At 46.7% G+C, this 19,541-nt stretch overlaps 1 protein-coding gene across 2 annotated transcripts in view; it reads right to left on the minus strand.

Annotated features, from left to right (window-relative positions):
* Positions 1-19,160, minus strand: part of BAALC (BAALC, MAP3K1 and KLF4 binding) — an 87,294-nt gene extending 68,134 nt beyond the window's left edge. Inside the window, exon 1 of one of the 2 annotated variants that reach the window (XR_003514493.1) lies at positions 18,845-19,160. Coding sequence is in view for 1 of the 2 variants with exons in the window: in XM_027561396.1 (XP_027417197.1) it covers positions 18,845-19,004 (160 nt within the window). In the remaining variant the exon portion in view is untranslated. The remainder of the gene's footprint in view (positions 1-18,844) is intronic. The other variant, XM_027561396.1, reaches the window with a different exon arrangement.
* Positions 19,161-19,541: the final 381 nt, after the last annotated feature.

Raw genomic sequence — 19,541 nt, forward strand, 5'->3', positions numbered from 1 at the left:
CCTGGAAGGCCAGGCTGAAGTTTTCATCATCCGTCCAGTAAGAAACAGAGGTCACAAAGCACCCGGGGGTGTGAGTGACAGGATCACATCCATGCTCCAGACAGACTCTGGCAGGAGCGTGTGGAATGACTGAAGAAATGAAAGGTCAGAAGTAAACGAGAGGACTTCCCCAGTGGTGCAGTGGATAAAAAAACCCACCTGCCTATGCAGGGGACATGGGCTCAATCCCTGGTCCGGGAAGATTCCACATGCTGTGGAGCAACCACAGCCTAGATGCCGTGCTTTGCAACAAGAGAAGCCACCGCAGGGAGAAGGCTGAGCACAAGAAGAGTAGTCCCCACCCCCCGCAACCAGAAAAAGCCCGTGCACAGCAACAAAGACCCAGCACGGCCAACGTAAATAAATATAAATGTGTTTTTAAAACGAAGTAAACGACAGGCTCAGAGCCTCCATGGAGGTAATCCCAGTCCTGCTTCCCCTGCCCCTGGAGCGAAGCCCACACTCTTGCCCATCACCCATGAGGTGGGGGCTACACATTCCGTCCCCTACAAGCTCATTCCAGCCTTAGGGCCTCTGCACTCGCCGGGGCTGTCCAGGAGCCCATCAGTCCCGAACGTCCACAAGGCCCGCCCTGCTTTCCACTCACAGTTGAACTCACATATCACTTCCTCAAAGAGGCCTTTCCTGAGCACCCAATCTGTTAGCCCCATCCTATCCCCAGTCCCATCTCTTTCATTACCTAGGTTTTTGTTTGTTTTTTTTTCCCCCCATGGTGCTTACAAATATCTAAAATTACCTTGGTAATTACCATTACTATCACCATCACACCCCATCTGAACATAAGTTCCAAGAGCAGAGTCTTGTCTGTCTGGTTCTCTTCTACAATATCTAAAGCAGTGCCCCCTACCACCCACAGTGGGTGCCGAAGAGTATTTGTGGAAAGGAAGGAAGGAAAGGAGAAAGAAAGTTGCTCACTAGCTGAGAAATCCAAAACAATTCAACTGAGCTTGTGGTCTGGGGAGGGACAAGCCTGGGGTGATGAGAGAAGTGCCTGCCTTGCCACCAGATTGCCCCACGTGCAGGAAGGTCAATGGGAGGCTGTTCAAAGGGGAGAATGCAGGAGGCTCTGAATTAGGGCACTAGTCGGGGCCTAAAGAAACCAATTCAATCCAAGAGGCATTTCAGAGACAGTCTGTGGGATTTGGTTCCACATCAGATATGCAAAAAGAGAGATAAAGGTGGGTGTAAAACAAAAATAACTCTGAAGTCTCGCACCCAGATAACCAAAGGATGACTGTGGTAAACAGAGAGGGAATGCACAACAGGATAGGCAGGTGTGTAGAAGAAGAGGTTAATTTGTTTGTGGGAAAACTGAATTGGAAGCACCTGGCTGACAGCAGGGTTTCCCCGGTGGCTCAGGGATAAAGAATCTGCCTGCAACCTCAGAAGACTGGGGTTTGATCCCTGAGTTGACAAGATCCATTGGAGGAGGGCATGGCAACCCACTCCAGTATTCTTGCCTGGAGAATCACATGGACAGAGGAGCCTGGCAGGCTCCAGTCTAAACGGTCGCACAGAGTCAGCCACGGCTGAAGCGACTTAGCACGCATGCACAGCTGACAGCAGCCAGATATCTTTGGAGCAGTTGGAAATATGATGATTTCCTCTTAATGAAAGAGAGCCTGGAAAGGACATGAAGAGCCACATACCTATAGGAGGAGGGTGAGGGGGAACCAGCAAAGAGGAGTCAAAAAGGGAAAATGAGGCAGAGAAAACATAAGCAGAGGTAGAAGGGAAGCTCACCAGTGGTGGGGGTGCTGAAACCAAGGGAGAAGGTTGATTTTGATCTTTGATGTGGGCAGAAGAGATTAGCCAGATCAACGCACTGCATAGAGCTCCGACTCTGCATTTACGATACCACTCTTTGTGAGAAGAGTTTCAGTAGATTCGCAGGCACATAAATCTCCTGTAATGCAATCTACTGCCTGTGAAGGAATCCATGTGGACCCATGGGCATCACCCCTGTGAGACTTGGGAAAAGGGGAAACTGCTGCAAATAGTAATTCCCATGAGGCTCACTGCGCCACAGTGATCAAGCCCTTTGTTTCTGACCCAGGAGTCTCCTGTCTTAACAGCTTCCAAGACAGTGTCACAGGCTAACTAGCCAGGTAAGATCTCAGAATTTCCACAGTTGTTAAAACTGCCATGCTCTTCTAGAACCTTGCCATTCCTTCTTCAAGGGGTGGTGTATAATTCCCTCCCTTTGAACCTGGCCAGGCTTGTGACTCACTTGTAAGCAAGAGAATGCAGGAGACATGACACCCCCATGAGTTCCAAGGCTAGGTCGTGAGAGTTAATACAGCTTCTGCCTTTATAGCTGGGACATGCGCTAGAGCTCAGAACAGTTATGTAAACAATCTGACTGTCCCGAGGCCACCATGCCATGCGGAAGCCCAAACTAGCCCAGGCAGAAAGACCATATGGAGAAGCCCCCGGACTGTACTCAGAGGGAAATGCCCAGCCAGCTCCAGCTGCTCCAACCCGAGAGCAAAACCCCAACAATTTCATTCACTAAATAACTATAGGGACTTTTTGCTCTTCAAATATTTTGAAGAGCATCCTCCAAGGATGAAGATTTGCAACTACTGAATATGGTCAAAAAAATAGGTCTAGAGATGTAAACAGATTGTATACGTCTGGGGAAAAGGCAATTTGCCCATAATCACATGAAAAGAACAGCAACCTCACTCACAGAGATGTACACTAAAACTACCCATTTTCTTACCCATTAAAGTGACAAAACTCCGTTGGACAGTATACTCTGTTGGCAAAAATATGGGACAACAAGCACTTTCAGACACTGCTGATGGGAATGCAAAATGGTAGAAATCCTGTGGAGGGGGATCTGGCAATACCAGTTTGCATTCAGCCTTTGGCCGAGTCATCCCACTTTTAATAATCTATCTAAAGATACATTAGAAGAAGTGAAAAAAAACGCATGGACAAGACTAGCTGCCTAGTAAAAGTCTAGGGACAACCCCAGTAAACTGTGACACAGCCACAGAACGGAGTACTATGCAGTTACAAAAAAAGAACGAGTAATTTATATACTGCTTTGAAGTGGTCTCTGGAGTATATTGTTAAGTGAAAAGGCCAAGGCACAAAACAGAGGGTATAGTATGCTACCTTTTATCTTTAAAAGGGAGAACATGTGACCGTATGTGTTTGTGTGTGTGTACATATTGTATAAATACATCAAAGTGAAAGTCGCTCAGTCCTGTCCGACTCTTTGCGACCCTATGGGCTATCCAGTCCATGGAATTCTCCAGGCCAGAATACTAGAGTGGGTTGCCTTTCCCTTCTCCAGGGGATCTTCCCAACCCAAGGATCAAACCCAGGTCTCCCACACTGCAGGCGGATTCTTTACCAGCTGAGCCACAAGGGAAGCCCTAAATGTAGAGGAGGGCAAAGGGTATAGAGGGGTAGAAATAGAAGTTGGACTTCTTAAATGGAGCTTGTTTTGCAGATTTGCCATTGGACCCACGTAAAATTTTTACCTAAGTATAAAACAAATTAAACTAAAATTTTCAAAAGCAACAATTTGGCCACAAAGTTTACAAATGCACTTACCTCTCTAATAGCAAGTTGATAGCTTAACCATATACAGCAAGAAATTATTTCAAATTACTGTTAAACATAGCATTATAACTATATAGTTCTATTATGCTATACCCTAAGGACAAAACCCCACAAAAATCTAAAAATATTTTCAGTAGCATATTGTTAGATATACAAAAAGTAAATAAGGACTTATAATGTTTTTAGGAACCAAGACTTTCAGCATTTAAAAAGAAAAGAATATAAAATAAATAAGGAAAGCCCTACAATTGAAAATTTTGAACTGATAATATCAATACAAATATCTCTTTAAAAAAGAAAACAGGGAGGAGGGTTCAGGATGGGGAACACATGTATACCTGTGGCAGATTCATTTCGATATTTGGCAAAACCAATACAATATTGTAAAGTTTAAAAATAAAATTAAAAAAAAGAAAAAGAAAACAACTCCTAGCTCTGTCCACTGCAAAGGTTCATAAACAACAAACCCAATAGCAATGAACACTCCAAGTGCCCAAGCTGTAGTCTCTAAATATCATATTTCAATGAAAAGAACCAGGACTCCTCAGGGAAATGGTTAATTCCAAGTCTAGCACAGGAAAAAATACAATATAAGTCTAGAAAAAATATCACAGCAGAAAGCAAGGACTATCAAAGACCGAGTTGTGTATAAAGGAATTGAACTGAGAAGCTCCCTTTCATCAAAGATGGAACCGTTTAGAAACATACACATACATAGATAATAATAGGTGCAACAAACTAAAACTCATCAAATATGCTAAAAATCCACGAATTCATAATGATATTTCCACTTTCGGAGGAAACCAGGAAAAAAATTCAGTTCAGTTCAGTTCAGTAGTTCAGTCGTGTCCGACTCTTTGCGACCCCATGAATTGCAGCACGCCAGGCCTCCCTGTCCATCACCAACTCCTGGGGAAAGAAGTGGACATTTAACTGCCTTTTCAGGGAAACCAAAAGGGCAACAAGGAAAAGTTATTCTTTATAAAATATCTAATGAATGTTGAAGAAATGTTAGAATGTCACCATTTTGCAATTCCTAATAAAATAACTGATGTGAGCAATGATTATCAATGACTGAAAGCTAACAAGGAACTTAACAGTGGATGGTTATTAGATTGTCACAGGCAATCTTAACAACAGAAAATTGAGAGATAACCAGATAAACATCAACCAAACACAACGTGTGGACATTGCTTGCATCCCAATTCAAACCAATTGTAGAAAAAACATTATGAGGTCATGGGTGAGATTTGGCCAGTGAATGAATCTGGTTATATCAGAGGTATTTTCATCAATTTTTTAGGTGTGCTAATGGTATTGCAGTTCAGTTGAAACATAGAATTGATGATATTACATTTCAACCTACAAAAATAACAGTTTCATATAATTCAACGTTGTATCTTTTTAAAAAGAATCCTTATGTTTTAGACAGCCATACTAAAGTATTTACAGATGAAGTTACACGACTTCCCAAACTTGCTTCAAAATAATCCAGTGGGTGAACACAGATGGATGCATAAAGGAGACAAGATTTGTTGTGTGTTGATAATGTTGAAGCTGGATGATGATGGTACAAAGGGGTTCATTACACTATTCTCCCAGTTTGAAGTATGTGTATTCATTTGTATAGTTTTAAAGTTTTAAACTTTTATGTAAGTTGAAATGTTAATGTTAAAAATGCCTGAGGATACTTCAATAAAAATAAGTAAACAAAATTTTTTAAAAAGAAAAAAGAAAGTGCCTAAGGCTATGATTGTGGGGTTCCAGAATTGTTTTGAGCAATTGCAACCAGTTGGTATCTGCTGGGAAGCATCCATGCTCAATTGAAACTATAATCGGTATGTGGGTGTCTGCTGCTGCTGCTGCTAAGTCGCTTCAGTCGTGTCCGACTCTGTGCCACCCCATAAACGGCAGCCCACCAGGCTGCCCCATCCCTGGGATTCTCCAGGCAAGAACACTGGGGTGGGTTGCCATTTCCTTCTCCAATGCATGAAAGTGAAAAGTGAAAGTGAAGTTGCTTAGTCGTGTCCAACTCTTAGCAACCCCATGGACTGCAGCCCACCAGGCTCCTCCATCCATGGATTTTCCAGGCAAGAGTACCAGAGTGGGGTGCCATTGCCTTCTCCGGTGGGTGTCTGCACACATGTTTAAATCACCTTGTCATATGAGATTTTATTACATTTCCCACTGCTGTCAGTGCAAGAGACCTGGGTTTGATCTCTGGGCTGGGAAGATCCCCTGGAGAAGGAAATGGCATCCCATTCCAGTATTCTTGGCTGGAAAATCCTATGGACAGAGGAGCCTGGCGGGCTACAGTCCATCGGGTCACAAGAGTCGGACATGACTTAGCGACTAAACCATCAAACCACATGCGATTTGGGGATTCCACGAATAATCAGTGTTTGAATTTTGAATTCACATGCAAAAGAAAAAAGGCTATGGGCAAACTCTCCCTGGACTCATTTTTAACATTTTTGGCAGCTTCTATTTAAATGATGCCTTTTCTCTAAGTTCACTGCATGTTTTCTGAAGCCATATGTAATGGCTAGATGCCCCTGCCTCTACAAAGGAAACACCTGATTCAGAAAAGTAAACATCATAACAGCAACCAACTGCCCAGAACTATCATCAACCATATGGTGAGCAGAGCTCAGAGAGACACAGCAACTTTTTAAACACCCCAACTCTGGCCTTACAGCCCATGGCAAGAACTGGGTGTTAAGGAATGGTGAGCAGAGCTCGGAGAGACACAAGGAAATGACTGATTATTCCTCTCACCTCCCAGCAGCAGCTCCGCACCCACAGAAGAAGCACAGGATGCAGCTGGGAAAAAGCCTTTCATGCAGCAGCAGCTGCCTCTCGGCTCTCAATCAACAGCGACCCGTGATGAAGGGACAGAAGGATTCCAACATTCCTGGAGACCCAAGGCAGGGACACCTCCTGAGAGAACCAGGAACCCCAACTTTACTCTGGGTGATGCTGTGACAAGGTTTTCTTCCCAGATCCCACTCAACCCAAGAGGGCGTGTGTGCATGCTAAATCACTTCAGTTTTGTCCGACTATGCAACCCCATGGATGCAGCATGCCAGGGCTTTCCTGTCCTTCACTATCTCCCGGAGGTTGCTCAAACTCATGTCCATTGAGTCGGTGATGCCATCCAATCATCTCATCCTCTGTTGTCCCCTTCTCCTCCTGCCTTCAATCTTTCCCAGCATCAGGATCTTTTCCAATGAGTTGGCTCTTCACATGAGGTAGCCACAATACTGGAGCTTCAGCTTCAGCATCAGTCCCTCCAATGAATATTCAGGGTTGATTTCCTTTGGGATTGACTGGTGTGATACTCTTGCAGTCCAGGGGACTCTCAAGAGTCTTCTCCAACACCACAGTTCGAAAGTGTTCAGCCTTCTTTATGGTCCAACTCTCACATCCATACATGACTACTGGAAAAACCATAGCTTTGACTAGACAAACCTTTGTAATGCCTTTGCTTTTTAATATGCTGTCTAGGTTTGTCAAGACTTTTCTTCCAAGGATCAAGTGTCTTTTAATTTCATGGCTGCAGTCACTGTCCACAGTGATTTTGGAGCCCAAGAAAATAAAGTCTGTCACTGTTCCTGCTTGGCAGGCAGATTCTTTACCACTGAGCCACTAGGGAAGCTGCATAATAAGATACCTAATACCTTAATGACCTAATGTTACCAGGGACACCTTACTAGTCTTTCAAAACTGCCTTCCAGGTGAGAAAAGCACTTAATCCCATTTATTCACTCATTCCACAAACATTGTTTCAGGGCTTACTGTATATGCTGAGCTTGCCAGAGGTGTGCTTGAGGGCAAGGACTGCTGCTAAGTCGCTTCAGTCGTGTCCAACTCTGTGCAACCCCATAGACGGGAGCCCACCAGGCTCCCCTATCCCTGGGATTCTCTAGGCAAGAATACTGGAATGGGTAGCCATTTCCTTCTCCAATGCATGAAAGTGAAAAGTCAAAGTAAAGTCACTCAGTCGTGTCCGACTCTTAGGGACCCCATGGACTGCAGCCTATCAGGCTCCTCTGTCCATGGGATTTTCAGGCAAGAGTACTGGAGTGGGGTGCCATTGCCTTCTCCAGAGGGCGAGGACTAGTAACCGCAAACCTTGTTCTTTTCTCCCTTCCACTCTGCCTTTGGGATGAAAGACACTGGCTCCTAAACCTGACTCAGCCTCAGAATCACAGGAGTGAGCATTGGTACATGGCCATGCTCACTGATTGTATCTTTTCCTTTGGCGGCTTCAGTGCTAAAAACTGCAAAGTTGAGTAGCTGCAACAGAGATCAACGGCCCACTTAGCCTGAAATGTTTACCATCTGACCCTTCACAGAAAAGTTTTCCCAGCCTCTGATCTAGAATCTCCCTTCTCTCTGAGAGGTCCAAGCATCACTCGGGAGCTTATTAGAAACGCAGGATCTTGGCCCCACCACTGACAGAGGGAATTCCACTCAGTGCAGACCTAAAGAAGCTATTAAACGTGCAGGAGTTCTGGCCCCACCCGCCTACCATGTCTGAAGCCCCAGGGTTGGGGGGCAGGCTTTATTTTAGGTTCGCCAAGAGAACCTGATATGCAGCCCTTGGGCAAGATGCCTCACCTCCCTGACTTCCCCAATCTGTAAAATGGGGTAACAGCACTAGGTACCAAATACACAAGGCCTGGCATGTCCTCTGCACACAGTTTACCAGAAACCACACTCACAGGCGGGGGTTGTGACTGTGAGTGTTGGCACGCACATCATTTATCTCCCAGCAAGCAAATCTGAGCCTGACTGCTACGATGACTGTCCTTGAAAAGTGATTCTTGGATGTAATAATCAATTGTGGCCTTGTGGTCAAACACGGCTGTTGTTTATGGAGATGTTTAAGCCTGAACGGTCCCTCCTGTGATCTGCACCAGCCCATCGCCACTTCCCTTGTAACTGCTGCTGCACCCTGTTGCTATGACGACCAGTTTCACAAACAGCCCTGCCATTTTCTACAAATCCTTTCGGTTTCCCCATGCCCTAAAGTCCAGCAGCCCTAGAGATAATAGCGGGGTGATTTTTTTTTTTAGCTTTCACAGGAAATACTGTCAATTCTTTAAACGAGCCAATTGGCTGTCTGCTGCTCCCCTAGCAGGAGCCCCCGGCCTGGGCCTTAGAGTCACCCTGCACAGTGAACCTGCACAAATGTTCCCACTCATTGGAAACGGGTGCCACAGAGGATCTGTGGGCACATCAGCTTCCGGCTGGCATCAACTTTACAAGAAAATGAAGCAGCAAAGAAAGAAGTGGCCACCACATATCTCTGTACACAGCAGAGTCTGACGTCAAGAGACCATTTTAAAAGATTTCAATTTGAGTTATTGCTGCGATATTTCTAAGATTAGCTCAATATTGGCACACGTAACTTTTTCAGCAAATATTCACCTTTATGAATTCATTTGACACGGGGGAATGCTGAAAACAATTATTATTAGAATGTGTTATTATTACAGCAAACTCTTAATGCTAGTCATTATGTTATCTGGGTTTCTGGCAGACCTGCCTCCCCCTCACTTCCTCTTCTCCTTTCCCTTGGCTCCTGCTAATCCTCTCTCCTCTCTGACACAGTCTTAGGATTAAAGGGACAGCACCTGCTTGCAGTCTACCTAGTCTCTGCTCTCCCCTTTTTTCTCTTGGCACAAGGACCCGCTACTTTTAAGGCGTCATGAACCCAGCTAAAAGTTTTGACTTCCTAGACTCTAGAAGCCTGTGACAGCCATATAACATGCTTCTGGCCAATGAGAAGTGTAAGCAAATTTACTGGGTCCTGAGAAATCTACTGTTTTACAGATTAAAAAAAAAAAAAAACTTAGGCGGAATGCTTCTTTCTACATTTTCCCCTTCTTCCTACCTAAAATAAGATGTCATAGTAACTTGCAACTATGAGGACGAAATCCACACACCAAGGATGGCAAAATAATAAGCTCAAACAGCCCAGGTCCTGGATAGCAGCCTTAAGTGGTGGTGTGGCTCCTGACCTCCAGACTTTCTGTTAAGTGGGAAAGATAATGGAACCACCTGTGATGGCCTCACCTATTGTTACATCAAGAAGCAACCCCATCAGTGCGCTGAGAATCCAAACAGGCAGATGTGAGGAGAGAGGATGGCTAAAGACGTTTAAAAACGCTGAAGTGGCAAGAAGGATGCACAGCAGGTGACTGGAGGGAAAGATGAGAGAATTCACAGCAAGTCTTCGATGTTTTTAGCATTCAGAGGGCAAGAAACAATGTCGGGAGTGTCACATACAGACTAAAACAGCATTTTAATAAGGAATTAATAGAACTGCCAAGAACTGGTAAGAACACTGAGGTTCCAGGCATGAACCTGGATGCAATCACCAACACTCATTACTTTCAACAGCAACTCTGGGCAACACAGAAACAGAGGAGGGGTGACCCTGGCTTTGAAGTTGGCACAGTAAGCTCAGGGCAAGACTGAGGAGGTAAAGGGATCCTGGGTGCTAGGAGAGGCAGTACGTCCTTCATATTTGTGAGCACGTTAATTCTGCAATGATTCCCGTCCTACAACGTGGAAAGCGAAACCCAGAGAAGCTAAGAAACTTGCTCAAGTCACACAGCTGGGAAATGTCTGTTGTTAAAGTCTAATTCCTTAACCACCAAACTATACCATCTGTGAGCAAAATAACGAGGAGGAGGAGGATGAAGAAGAGAACGGTCAGGACATGGTCACATGAGAAGGACGCTGTAAACAGACAGATCTGGCGAGGTGGTGTGGTGTGTGTGGCTGTCTCACGGGCTGCTGCAGGGACTGAGAAGAGAAGGGCAAGAACTTTGGGACTGGATTTCCAGGCTGAAGGGCATCTGGTTAGGAGCAGCTGACTCAGCCTTGCCCAACTGGCTGTTAACATGCCCAGAAGACAGAAAAAGACCAAGACTCACAACAATCCCTAAAGTGAAGACTAACAGACAACTTAATCCAGAATCTGAGAGAAATGGGCACTATTCATAGAGAAGATGGACTAGATTAAGAAAAATCTACTGCTTCCTGGCTTTGCTTCATTACACAGAAGCCACACGGCAAGATGTAGGCAGACACTCAGTACCTATCCCATCTGACACAGAGACCCAGAGCTGGAGCATATGGGGTTGGAGCAACCCCAACATTGGGCAGCCAACCTGCATGACCTCGTGGGCATTTGAGACTCACACAGAGAGCTGGTCCACATACACATCATGTTTCTACATCCATAAAGCAACCACAAATCCCAGAAAACAGCTGGGCAGAATATAAAACAGCATCCTCAACCTGAGCGAATTGTAGTGAGGTGGAAGGGAGGTGAAAGGGACGTGAAGGGATTACATACAATGGATTCACACTACACATCAGCCTAGTATGTAATGTGTTGTTGTTGTTGAGTCTCTAAGTCATGTCCAACTCTTTTGCAACCCCATGGACTGTAGCCTTCCAGGCTCCTCTGTCCATGGGGATTCTCCAGGCAAGAATACTGGACTGGGTTGCCATTTCCTTCTCCAGGGGACCTTTCTGATCCAGTGATCGAACTTCATCTCCTGCATTGGCAGGCAGATTCTTTTACCACTGAACCACCAGGGAAGCCTGCAGTATGTAATTAACCTGAATTCAACTACATTGCCTAGAAAAATAAAGGAAGAAAAATCCCTTCACCTATCCATGGTCTTCACTGCTTGCTCTTCCCCTATTCCATCTAGACTTTGGCTGTCACCATCTGTAACTAAGGGGCTTCCTAGGTGGCGCTAGTGGTAAAGAACCTGCCTGTCAATGCAGGAGAACTAAGACAATTCAATCCCTGGGTCGAGAAGATTCCCCAGAGGAGGAAATGGCAACCCACTCCAGTATTCTTGCCTGGAAAACCCACGGACAGAGAAGCTGGGCAGGCTACAGTCCATGGGGTGCCAAAGAGTCGGACACGACTAAAGTGACTTAACACAGCATCTGTACCTAAATAGTTTTTTGAACACAAGGAGAAAAAAGGTTTTTTACCTCCTTGGCCTTTGGGCTTCCAAGCAACTTGAAGGCTCTTTTACATATCCCCCAACCAAACTTTAAACATAACCCCTACAGAAGATGCAACACACACCATATACACCTAGATTCACGACCTAAGGATGAAACCTAAATGCTATGGAGGTGTGTTTCCTTCTGTGTGCTTCTCTGCACTTTTTAAATTCTCTGAAGGAATATCCATTGCATTTGAAACCAGGAAAAAAGATTATTCTGCCCAAAGACTGCTCCATCTGTAACAAGCCCATCAAGTGAGTGGGATGCAGGTGATTCTCTGGGCAGCTCCGGCAGCCCTGCTCAGGGGCACTAGCACCGGCAGGGGTGGCATCTGTGCCATAGGGCTGTGGGCATCACTTCAAGGACTCATGTCCTCGCCTTGAGAATGCTGGCAGGAGGCTCCCACTCCAAGTGGTTCGCATTTTCAAATAAGCCAAAGGCAGATGCGGTGGAGGAGAGCCCTAAATTTGTGCTCAGTAGTTAGCACTGCCCTGGATTTAGAAACAAGAGATCTGGATTCTGACCTGGGTGCTTCTATTTCCTGGATAGGTGACCCCACTCAATCTCTTTTATTATTTCTATTGTGTTTTTTTTAAATTTTCTTCATAATTGATTCACAATGTCGTGTTTAAACCACTCAGTCTCTTAAGCTCACTAAGCCTCAGTTTTTCCTCATCTAGTAGATGTTGATAGCAATGATGTATGAGGTTTAGAGAGTTATGAATACTAACGTCTCTTATTCGTGTCCGACTCTTTGGGACCCCATAGACTGTAGCCCAGTAGGCTCCTCTGTCCATGGGATTCTCCAGGCAAGAACACTGGAGTGGGTTGCCATTTCCTTTTCCAGGGAATACTAATATCCCCAAAGAAAAATGCTCACTTATAGTAGATGCTCAGTAAATGGTATTTGAATATAAATGACAAGGAAAGAGAGGCAATCTCAGAAGGAAGTGTGAGGTAGTGACCACAGAAATCCTCTTGCTATTTCCAAATGTTCCGTGCGTGTCTGGGCTCACAAGAACATTTCTATCAGTTTTCTGTGGCTGTAACAAAGTACCACAAGCTGGGGGGCTTAACAGAAATGTCTCGTCACAGTTCTGGAGGCTAGAAGTATGAGACCAAGGTGTTGGCGGGGCTCATTTCTTCTGTGGGCTGTGACAGAGACTGCTTCACGCCTCTCCTGCAACTTCTGCTGGGTGGCTGGCCACCTTTGGCCTTCCTTGCTTTCAGTGCCTGCCTTGGTCTTCACATGGCATTCTCTCTGAGCGTCTGTCTGTGTGTTCACATTTCCCTTTTCATAAGGACACCAGTCACATTGGATTACAGCCTACTGTAATGACCTCATTTTAACGTGATTACTTCTGTAAGAACTCTATCTCCTGAAAAGGTTACATTTTGGAAGAGAACATAGGCAAACATTCTCTGACATAAACCCATAAATTGTACCAATGTTTTCTTAGCTCAGTCTCCCAAGGCAATAGAAAAAAATAAAAATAAACAAATGGGACCTAATCAAACTTATAAGCTTTTGCACAGCAAAGGAAATCAAAACCAAAACAGAAAGACAACCTATGGACTGGGAGAAGATATTTGCAAGTGATGCAACCAACAAGGACTTAATTTCCAGAATATATAAACAGCTCATTAAACGCAATAATAAAAAACCAAACAACCCAATCAAAAAATGGGCATAAAAAGATATTTCTCCAAAGAAGACATTCAGATGGCTTGACAGGCACATGAAAAAATGATCAACATCACTAAGTATTAGACAAATGCAAATCAAAACCACAAGGAGATACCACCTCACACCAGTCAGAGGAGCCATGATCAAAAAGCCTACAGATGACAAATGCTGCAGAGTGTGAAGAAAAATGAGCCTTCTTACTGTTGGTGGGAATGTGAATTGGTATAGCCATTATGAAGAACGACATGTGTTGTGGTCTTTTACAGACCGGGACCTGGTGGACTTGAGTCGACCAAAAGAAAGAGAGAAAAAGAGAGAGAGAGAGCAGTATCTCTTGGGTTACATAGAAAACCAATAAAGCCCCCACACACAGGACTTGTACCACTCGCAAAGGCACAGGGTGTCCTCTCAAGGAGGTCTTGAAACCCCAGACGAGAAAGTGCACTTGGCAGGTTTTCACGCTCCGACGAGAATGAAGACAGAAAGGCCGTGGGGGACCCAAGTCTCCAGTGGAGCTCCCAGGCTAATCCAAAAGATGGAGGTGGGAACAAGCCAGTGTGACCGCTGCTCTCACCGGGCTGGACAAAGGGCCTGGAGAGCCTGGGGCAGGACGAGCGGCCACCCAGGAGACCAGGGTCATGAGAGGTGAGATTCCCAGATGTTGATGAAAAGCCCGGGTTTGTTGCCACCTGTTTCTTGAAGTGATTTTTGCAAAACCACCCTTATAACAAATGAGCTTGTGTTTGGCAAAGCCGGTGTAGAGACGGGGGAGGTTTTCTTACTATGCAACCCACCAGGTGGACAAGAACCTGAAAAGGAAGAGCGGGTAGAACTCCTGAGGAAAGGAAACATCAACTCTGGGGACTACAGGAAGAACGAAATGGATACAGACAAGTTTTAGGAGATGTATTCATTCAAGAGAGGTAGCTTGAGGTCCTACTGTGGCCAGGCCCAGTGTTAGGAGCAGGACTACAATGGCCAGTGGAAAGACCCCTTCCCTGTCATTCCCAAGAGTACATGCCTTAACCAATAATTATTTGACTGTCTTGTAATAACCTAAATGGAAAAGAATCTGAAAAAGGATATATACACACACACATATATGTATTATATATTAGGTTGGCCAAAAAGTTAATTTGGGCTTTTTTGTACCATCTTATGGAAAACTTGAACAAACTTTTTGACCAACCAAACATATATAAAAAGTCACTTCTCTGTACACTTAAAACTATCACAACATTGCAATTTAACTATACTCCAATTCTAAAAACTGTTTGAAAATATTACCAAGTGGTACTATCTGACCTGCCTCTTGAGAAATCTGTATGCAGGTCAGGAAGCAACAGTTAGAACTGGGCATGGAACAACAGACGGGTTCCAAATAGGAAAAGGAGTATATCAAGGCTGTATATTGTCATCCTGCTTATTTAACTTCTATGCAGTGTACATCATGAGAAACGCTGGACTGGAAGAAGCACAAGCTGGAATCAAGATTGCCGGGAGAAATATCAATAACCTCAGATATGCAGATGACACCACCCTTATGGCAGAAAGTGAAGAGGAACTAAAAAGCCTCTTGATGAAAGTGAAAGAGGAGAGTGAAAAAGTTGGCTTAAAGCTCAACATTCAGAAAACAAAGATCATGGCATCCGGTCCCATCACTTCATGGGAAATAGATGGGGAAACAGTGGAAACAGTGTCAGACTTTATTTTTCTGGGCTCCAAAATCACTGCGGATGGTGACTGCAGCCATGAAATTAACAGACGCTTACTCCTTGGAAGGAAAGTTATGACCAACCTAGATAGCATATTCAAAAGCAGAGACATTACTTTGCCAACAAAGGTTCGTCTAGTCAAGGCTATGGTTTTTCCTGTGGTCATGTATGGATGTGAGAGTTGGACTGTGAAGAAGGCTGAGCGCTGAAGAATTGATGCTTTTGAACTGTGGTGTTGGAGAAGACTCTTGAGAGTCCCTTGGACTGCAAGGAGATCCAACCTGTCCATTCTGAAGGAGATCAGCCCTGGGATATCTTTGGAAGGAATGATGCTAAAGCTGAAACTCCAGTACTTTGGCCACCTCATGCAAAGAGTTGACTCATTGGAAAAGACTCTGATGCTGGGAGGGATTGGGGGCAGGAGGAGAAGGGGACGACAGAGGATGAGATGGCTGGATGGCATCACTGACTCGATGGACATGAGTCTGAGTGAACTCCAGGAATTGGTGAGGGACAGGGAGGCCTGGCATGCTGTGATTCATGGGGTCACAAAGAGTCAGACACGACTGAGCAACTGAACTGAACAGTCTACAGGTCCAGCTGGTGGAGAGGGAGGCTTACCCACCACGAAGTCAGAGGTCAATTCTCCACAGGCACCCTCACTCAGGGAGTGGATCGGGGTCATCGGCTGTGTGCAGCCTGCAGGGGCAGTCCTGTTTACGAACGGAGGTCTCCTGCAGGGGTCTGTGCACACGGGCCCCTCCCCAGGCAGAATGAATGACTCAGTCCTCTGCACTCCCCTAGCTCCCTCCCCTCCTGCTGTTCTAGAGGGCTCTCCTCTGCCCTTGGAGGAGTCTGCTGCTGCTGCTAAGTCGCTTCAGTCATGTCCGACTCTGTGCGACCCCATGGATGGCAGCCCACCAGGCTAGGTTAAACTTATTCAGGTGAGCAAACATCAGCAGCAAGAGATGTAAGGCAGAGAAAGCAGGAGGCAACTTAGGAAGACTGGACAGGAGGAGGGCAGGTTTAGATCAAGTGCCTACTCATTCAGAGGACCCCAACGGGCGGCTCCATAGTTTGCTAAGATACAAAGATGAATGAGTCCACTCCCTGCACTCAGAGCTCCTGAGGCTGGGGTGGCCAGAAAAAAAAGTGGTTTCAATGTGATACTAAAAGAGAGTGACCAGAGGCCCAGAAAGAAAGGACTCTTGAGGACTGAGGGAGCTGGGGGCAGGAAATGTGAAGGGACAGGGAGGCTGTGCAGTGCAGACTGGACAACTTACCAAATCCCATCTGCCTTGAACAGAGACCCTCTCCAGCTCCAGAATTCTAGCCATGAAGCCATTAGTGATGATTTTGTTGTTGTTTAGTGACTCAGTTGTATCCAACTCTTTGCCACCCCATGGACTGTAGTCTGTCAGGCTCCTCTGTCCATAGGATTTCCCAGGCAAGAATTCTGGAGTGGGTTGCCATTTCCTTTTCCAGGAGGTCTTTCCAACCCAGGAATCGAACCTGTGTTTCCTGAGCCATCAGGGAAGCCCAGTGATGTTTTTACAATATGAATTATCCTAAATCCTGGTTTTCCTTTTGTCCCCCCGTCAGAAAAGAGTTGATGGGAACAGGAATATGTGTCATCTGGCTTCTTACCACACAATCACTGTGGACCAGCGCAGTGCCCCCAGAAGCCTGGAACTGAATTAACAGGTGGCTCACGGGCAGAGGGTGGGTAAGACCCGGGGAGTAGGAGGGAAGGAAAAAATAAACAACGCTGGCTAATCTCCCAGGGTGACTGAAGCCCAGGGAATGCTTGGTTCCATGCTGACCTTCAGAAATGTTTCCTCTCCTCTGAGGCTGATGGAAATTTCTGGGGAATTGAAATGATCCTGCCCATCTAAAAGTCTTGCCAATTTTAGGGCTCTGCTGTTCTGAGACAGCAGTTGAGCCATTCCTGTGAATGACTCAGGTCTTCAGGACCACCTGCCTGGCAGGGCTGTCCCACGTATGGCAGGGTACCACGAATGAGCGTGATTGTCCCAGGTCCCACCTGTTGCAGATCTCATGATGCATGATGGGACATGACTCAGGATGGCAGAGTAACAAATGAATAAGTATTGGAAACAAATAAATATGGACATATTTAGCCATCCCATAATAACTCTCCCACACTTGTACACATGTACAGACACACATATACTTCCAGTCACCAAGGCAACCATTCCCTGAAGCTGTATTTTGTTCTTTTCCACATTAGATATTTTCAACCTTATTTCCTAGGAGTGTAGCTCTGGTCTTTTGAGTCTCTCCTGAGGAAGTACCTCAGTACACCTCCTTGGGACATGCTGTTACATCTAACATTTTCCAGGTCAGTTTTGAAGGCTCATGTCTTATCCTCTTTCTGACATTGAATTCAGTCAACACACCATTTGAAAAGGCACTGAAAGCATCAGCAACACAAAATGACCATTACGACTACTACTGTGAGTCAGAGAAATTAGAGACAAAGGTAGTGTTTGCCTTGCACAGTTTTCCCTGACAATTCTCGCTTTAAAAAAAAAGGGTGGGGGGGATCACAAAGTTCACGTGAAAAAGGAGCCAGTGTGGTTCCAACAGATGGAGACAGAATCTCAGGATTAAAAGGGACAGCTCTTATTTTGGAGGCAGGAATTTAGGACTAAGGATGGTTTAAGAGCAGTTGTTGACATTTCTTTCCTCCTCCTTATGACATATGTTACTCTTCAAATTAACCTCATTTTCTGTTTTAGATTTCAATATTTTAAAATGCCAGCAACACAAAGGGGTCAGGAAACAGTTAAAACATTCTTATACAAATATTAATATGGCTTTTGACAACATCCATGTAATAAGCAAGGAAGTTTTTTCCTTTTAACATCACCAACGCGTTCATGATTAAAGGTCAGTCTGTGGCAACAGTTAATCTAATTTCATCTCTACGCTACAATCATTACTCTCTGCTTAAAAAAAAAAAAAAAAAAATCTTATTTGTCACTGGTCCAAAAAGTTCTCTGCATATCCTTCTGTCAGATTTCTGCCAGAGGGGGAATGGTACGAGTATTTAATTTACAGTCGTAATCCACTCTCATGCGCTGCCTCTTATTAAGCGTCGGGGCACAGTGGAGTGGAGAGGTAAGTCTTCACTAGGAAACAACTGCTTGTAAAGTAGCTTAAGCGCAGAACTGGTGATGGTGCGGCCGGCGTTTATTATGCCCTGAACTAGGGCTCTGGTTTTCAAAACCCGAGACGGGAGAAAAGGTGGGAGCCGCGAGGAAGACTGCACCCAGGTAACCTGCGTCAGTCTATACATCAACGGAGAGAGGGGCAAGAGGCCAGTGGATGGAGAGCCTCGGCCGCGTGCACAGTGGCCAGAACCCGGCGAAGGCGCATCCCAGGGGCGGGAGGCGTGGGTGGGCTGCGGAGAAGGCGTGCGAGCCGGGCGCGCAGTCCTCCCACCCCATCAGTCCCTGCCAATGAGCGGGCACAGGCGGGGGCCCGGAGGTGCGGGGTTTCCCGGAGGCTCGGGGATTAACTCAGCTTCCCTGAGGGTCTCTGGTTGGCCCACCCACTCCCTGGGCCTGGGCGGGTCAGTCACAAGGCAGGTGCCGTCTGTCTGTCTGCCTGTCTCCCGCCTCTCCCTCCCACCACTACCGCCGCCGCCGTTCCGCACCGAACGCTCCGGGGGTCTGGGCTGGCCCTGGCGCCCCGCGTGCCCCCGCCTCCCGGAGCCGGGCGCACTCACCCGCGTGCAGGCCGCCCGCCTCGGGGCCGCTGTCCGGGGCGGCGTTGCTGGGCTGCGCGTCCGAGTCGGTGTAGGTGAGCCAGGTGGACTCCGTCTCCCGAGTCCAGCTCTCGTAGTAGCGGGGCTCGATGGCATCCGCCCGGCTCCCGCCGCAGCCCATCGTCCCTCCCGCGCTGCGGGCGCGCCCGGCGGCCGCTGGGCTTTTGGTTCCGGCGGCGGCTCAGCCCCGGCGGCGCAGCCCTGGCCCGCGAAGAGGCGGCGGCGGCGGCGGCATCGGGTCCCCGTGCCAGCCCTCCCGCCCGCGCCGCAGCCAGGCGCCCGCCGCCCCCTCCGCCGCGCCAACTCCCTGCGCCCCTCCTCTCCTCCTCCAAGGCCCTCCTCTTCCCCACCTCTCGGCCCCCTGCCGCCCCTCGCCCTTGCCGCGCCCCCTACCTGTCCTCAATTCAAATTCTCCCCCGCATCCTCCCTGGGGGCGCCCAGCCGACCCGGGGACTCAGGAGCGACGGCCTGGGAATGGGAGGGGGCGAGGGGTGGATGTCCCTCCAGGGGTTCAGCCCCTCCAGCTGGGGTTATGGCTCCCAGGCTCTTGCGCATCCATCCACTCCCCCTTATTTATTCCTTCATGCCTTCTTCCTCTCTCCTTCCTTCCCTCCCTCCCTTCCACCTTTGTTCCACTCAAACACCCCGGGGAACCTTG

The sequence above is a fragment of the Bos indicus x Bos taurus genome, chromosome 14, assembly GCF_003369695.1.
Source record: "Bos indicus x Bos taurus breed Angus x Brahman F1 hybrid chromosome 14, Bos_hybrid_MaternalHap_v2.0, whole genome shotgun sequence".
Classification (NCBI taxonomy): Eukaryota; Metazoa; Chordata; class Mammalia; order Artiodactyla; family Bovidae; genus Bos; species Bos indicus x Bos taurus.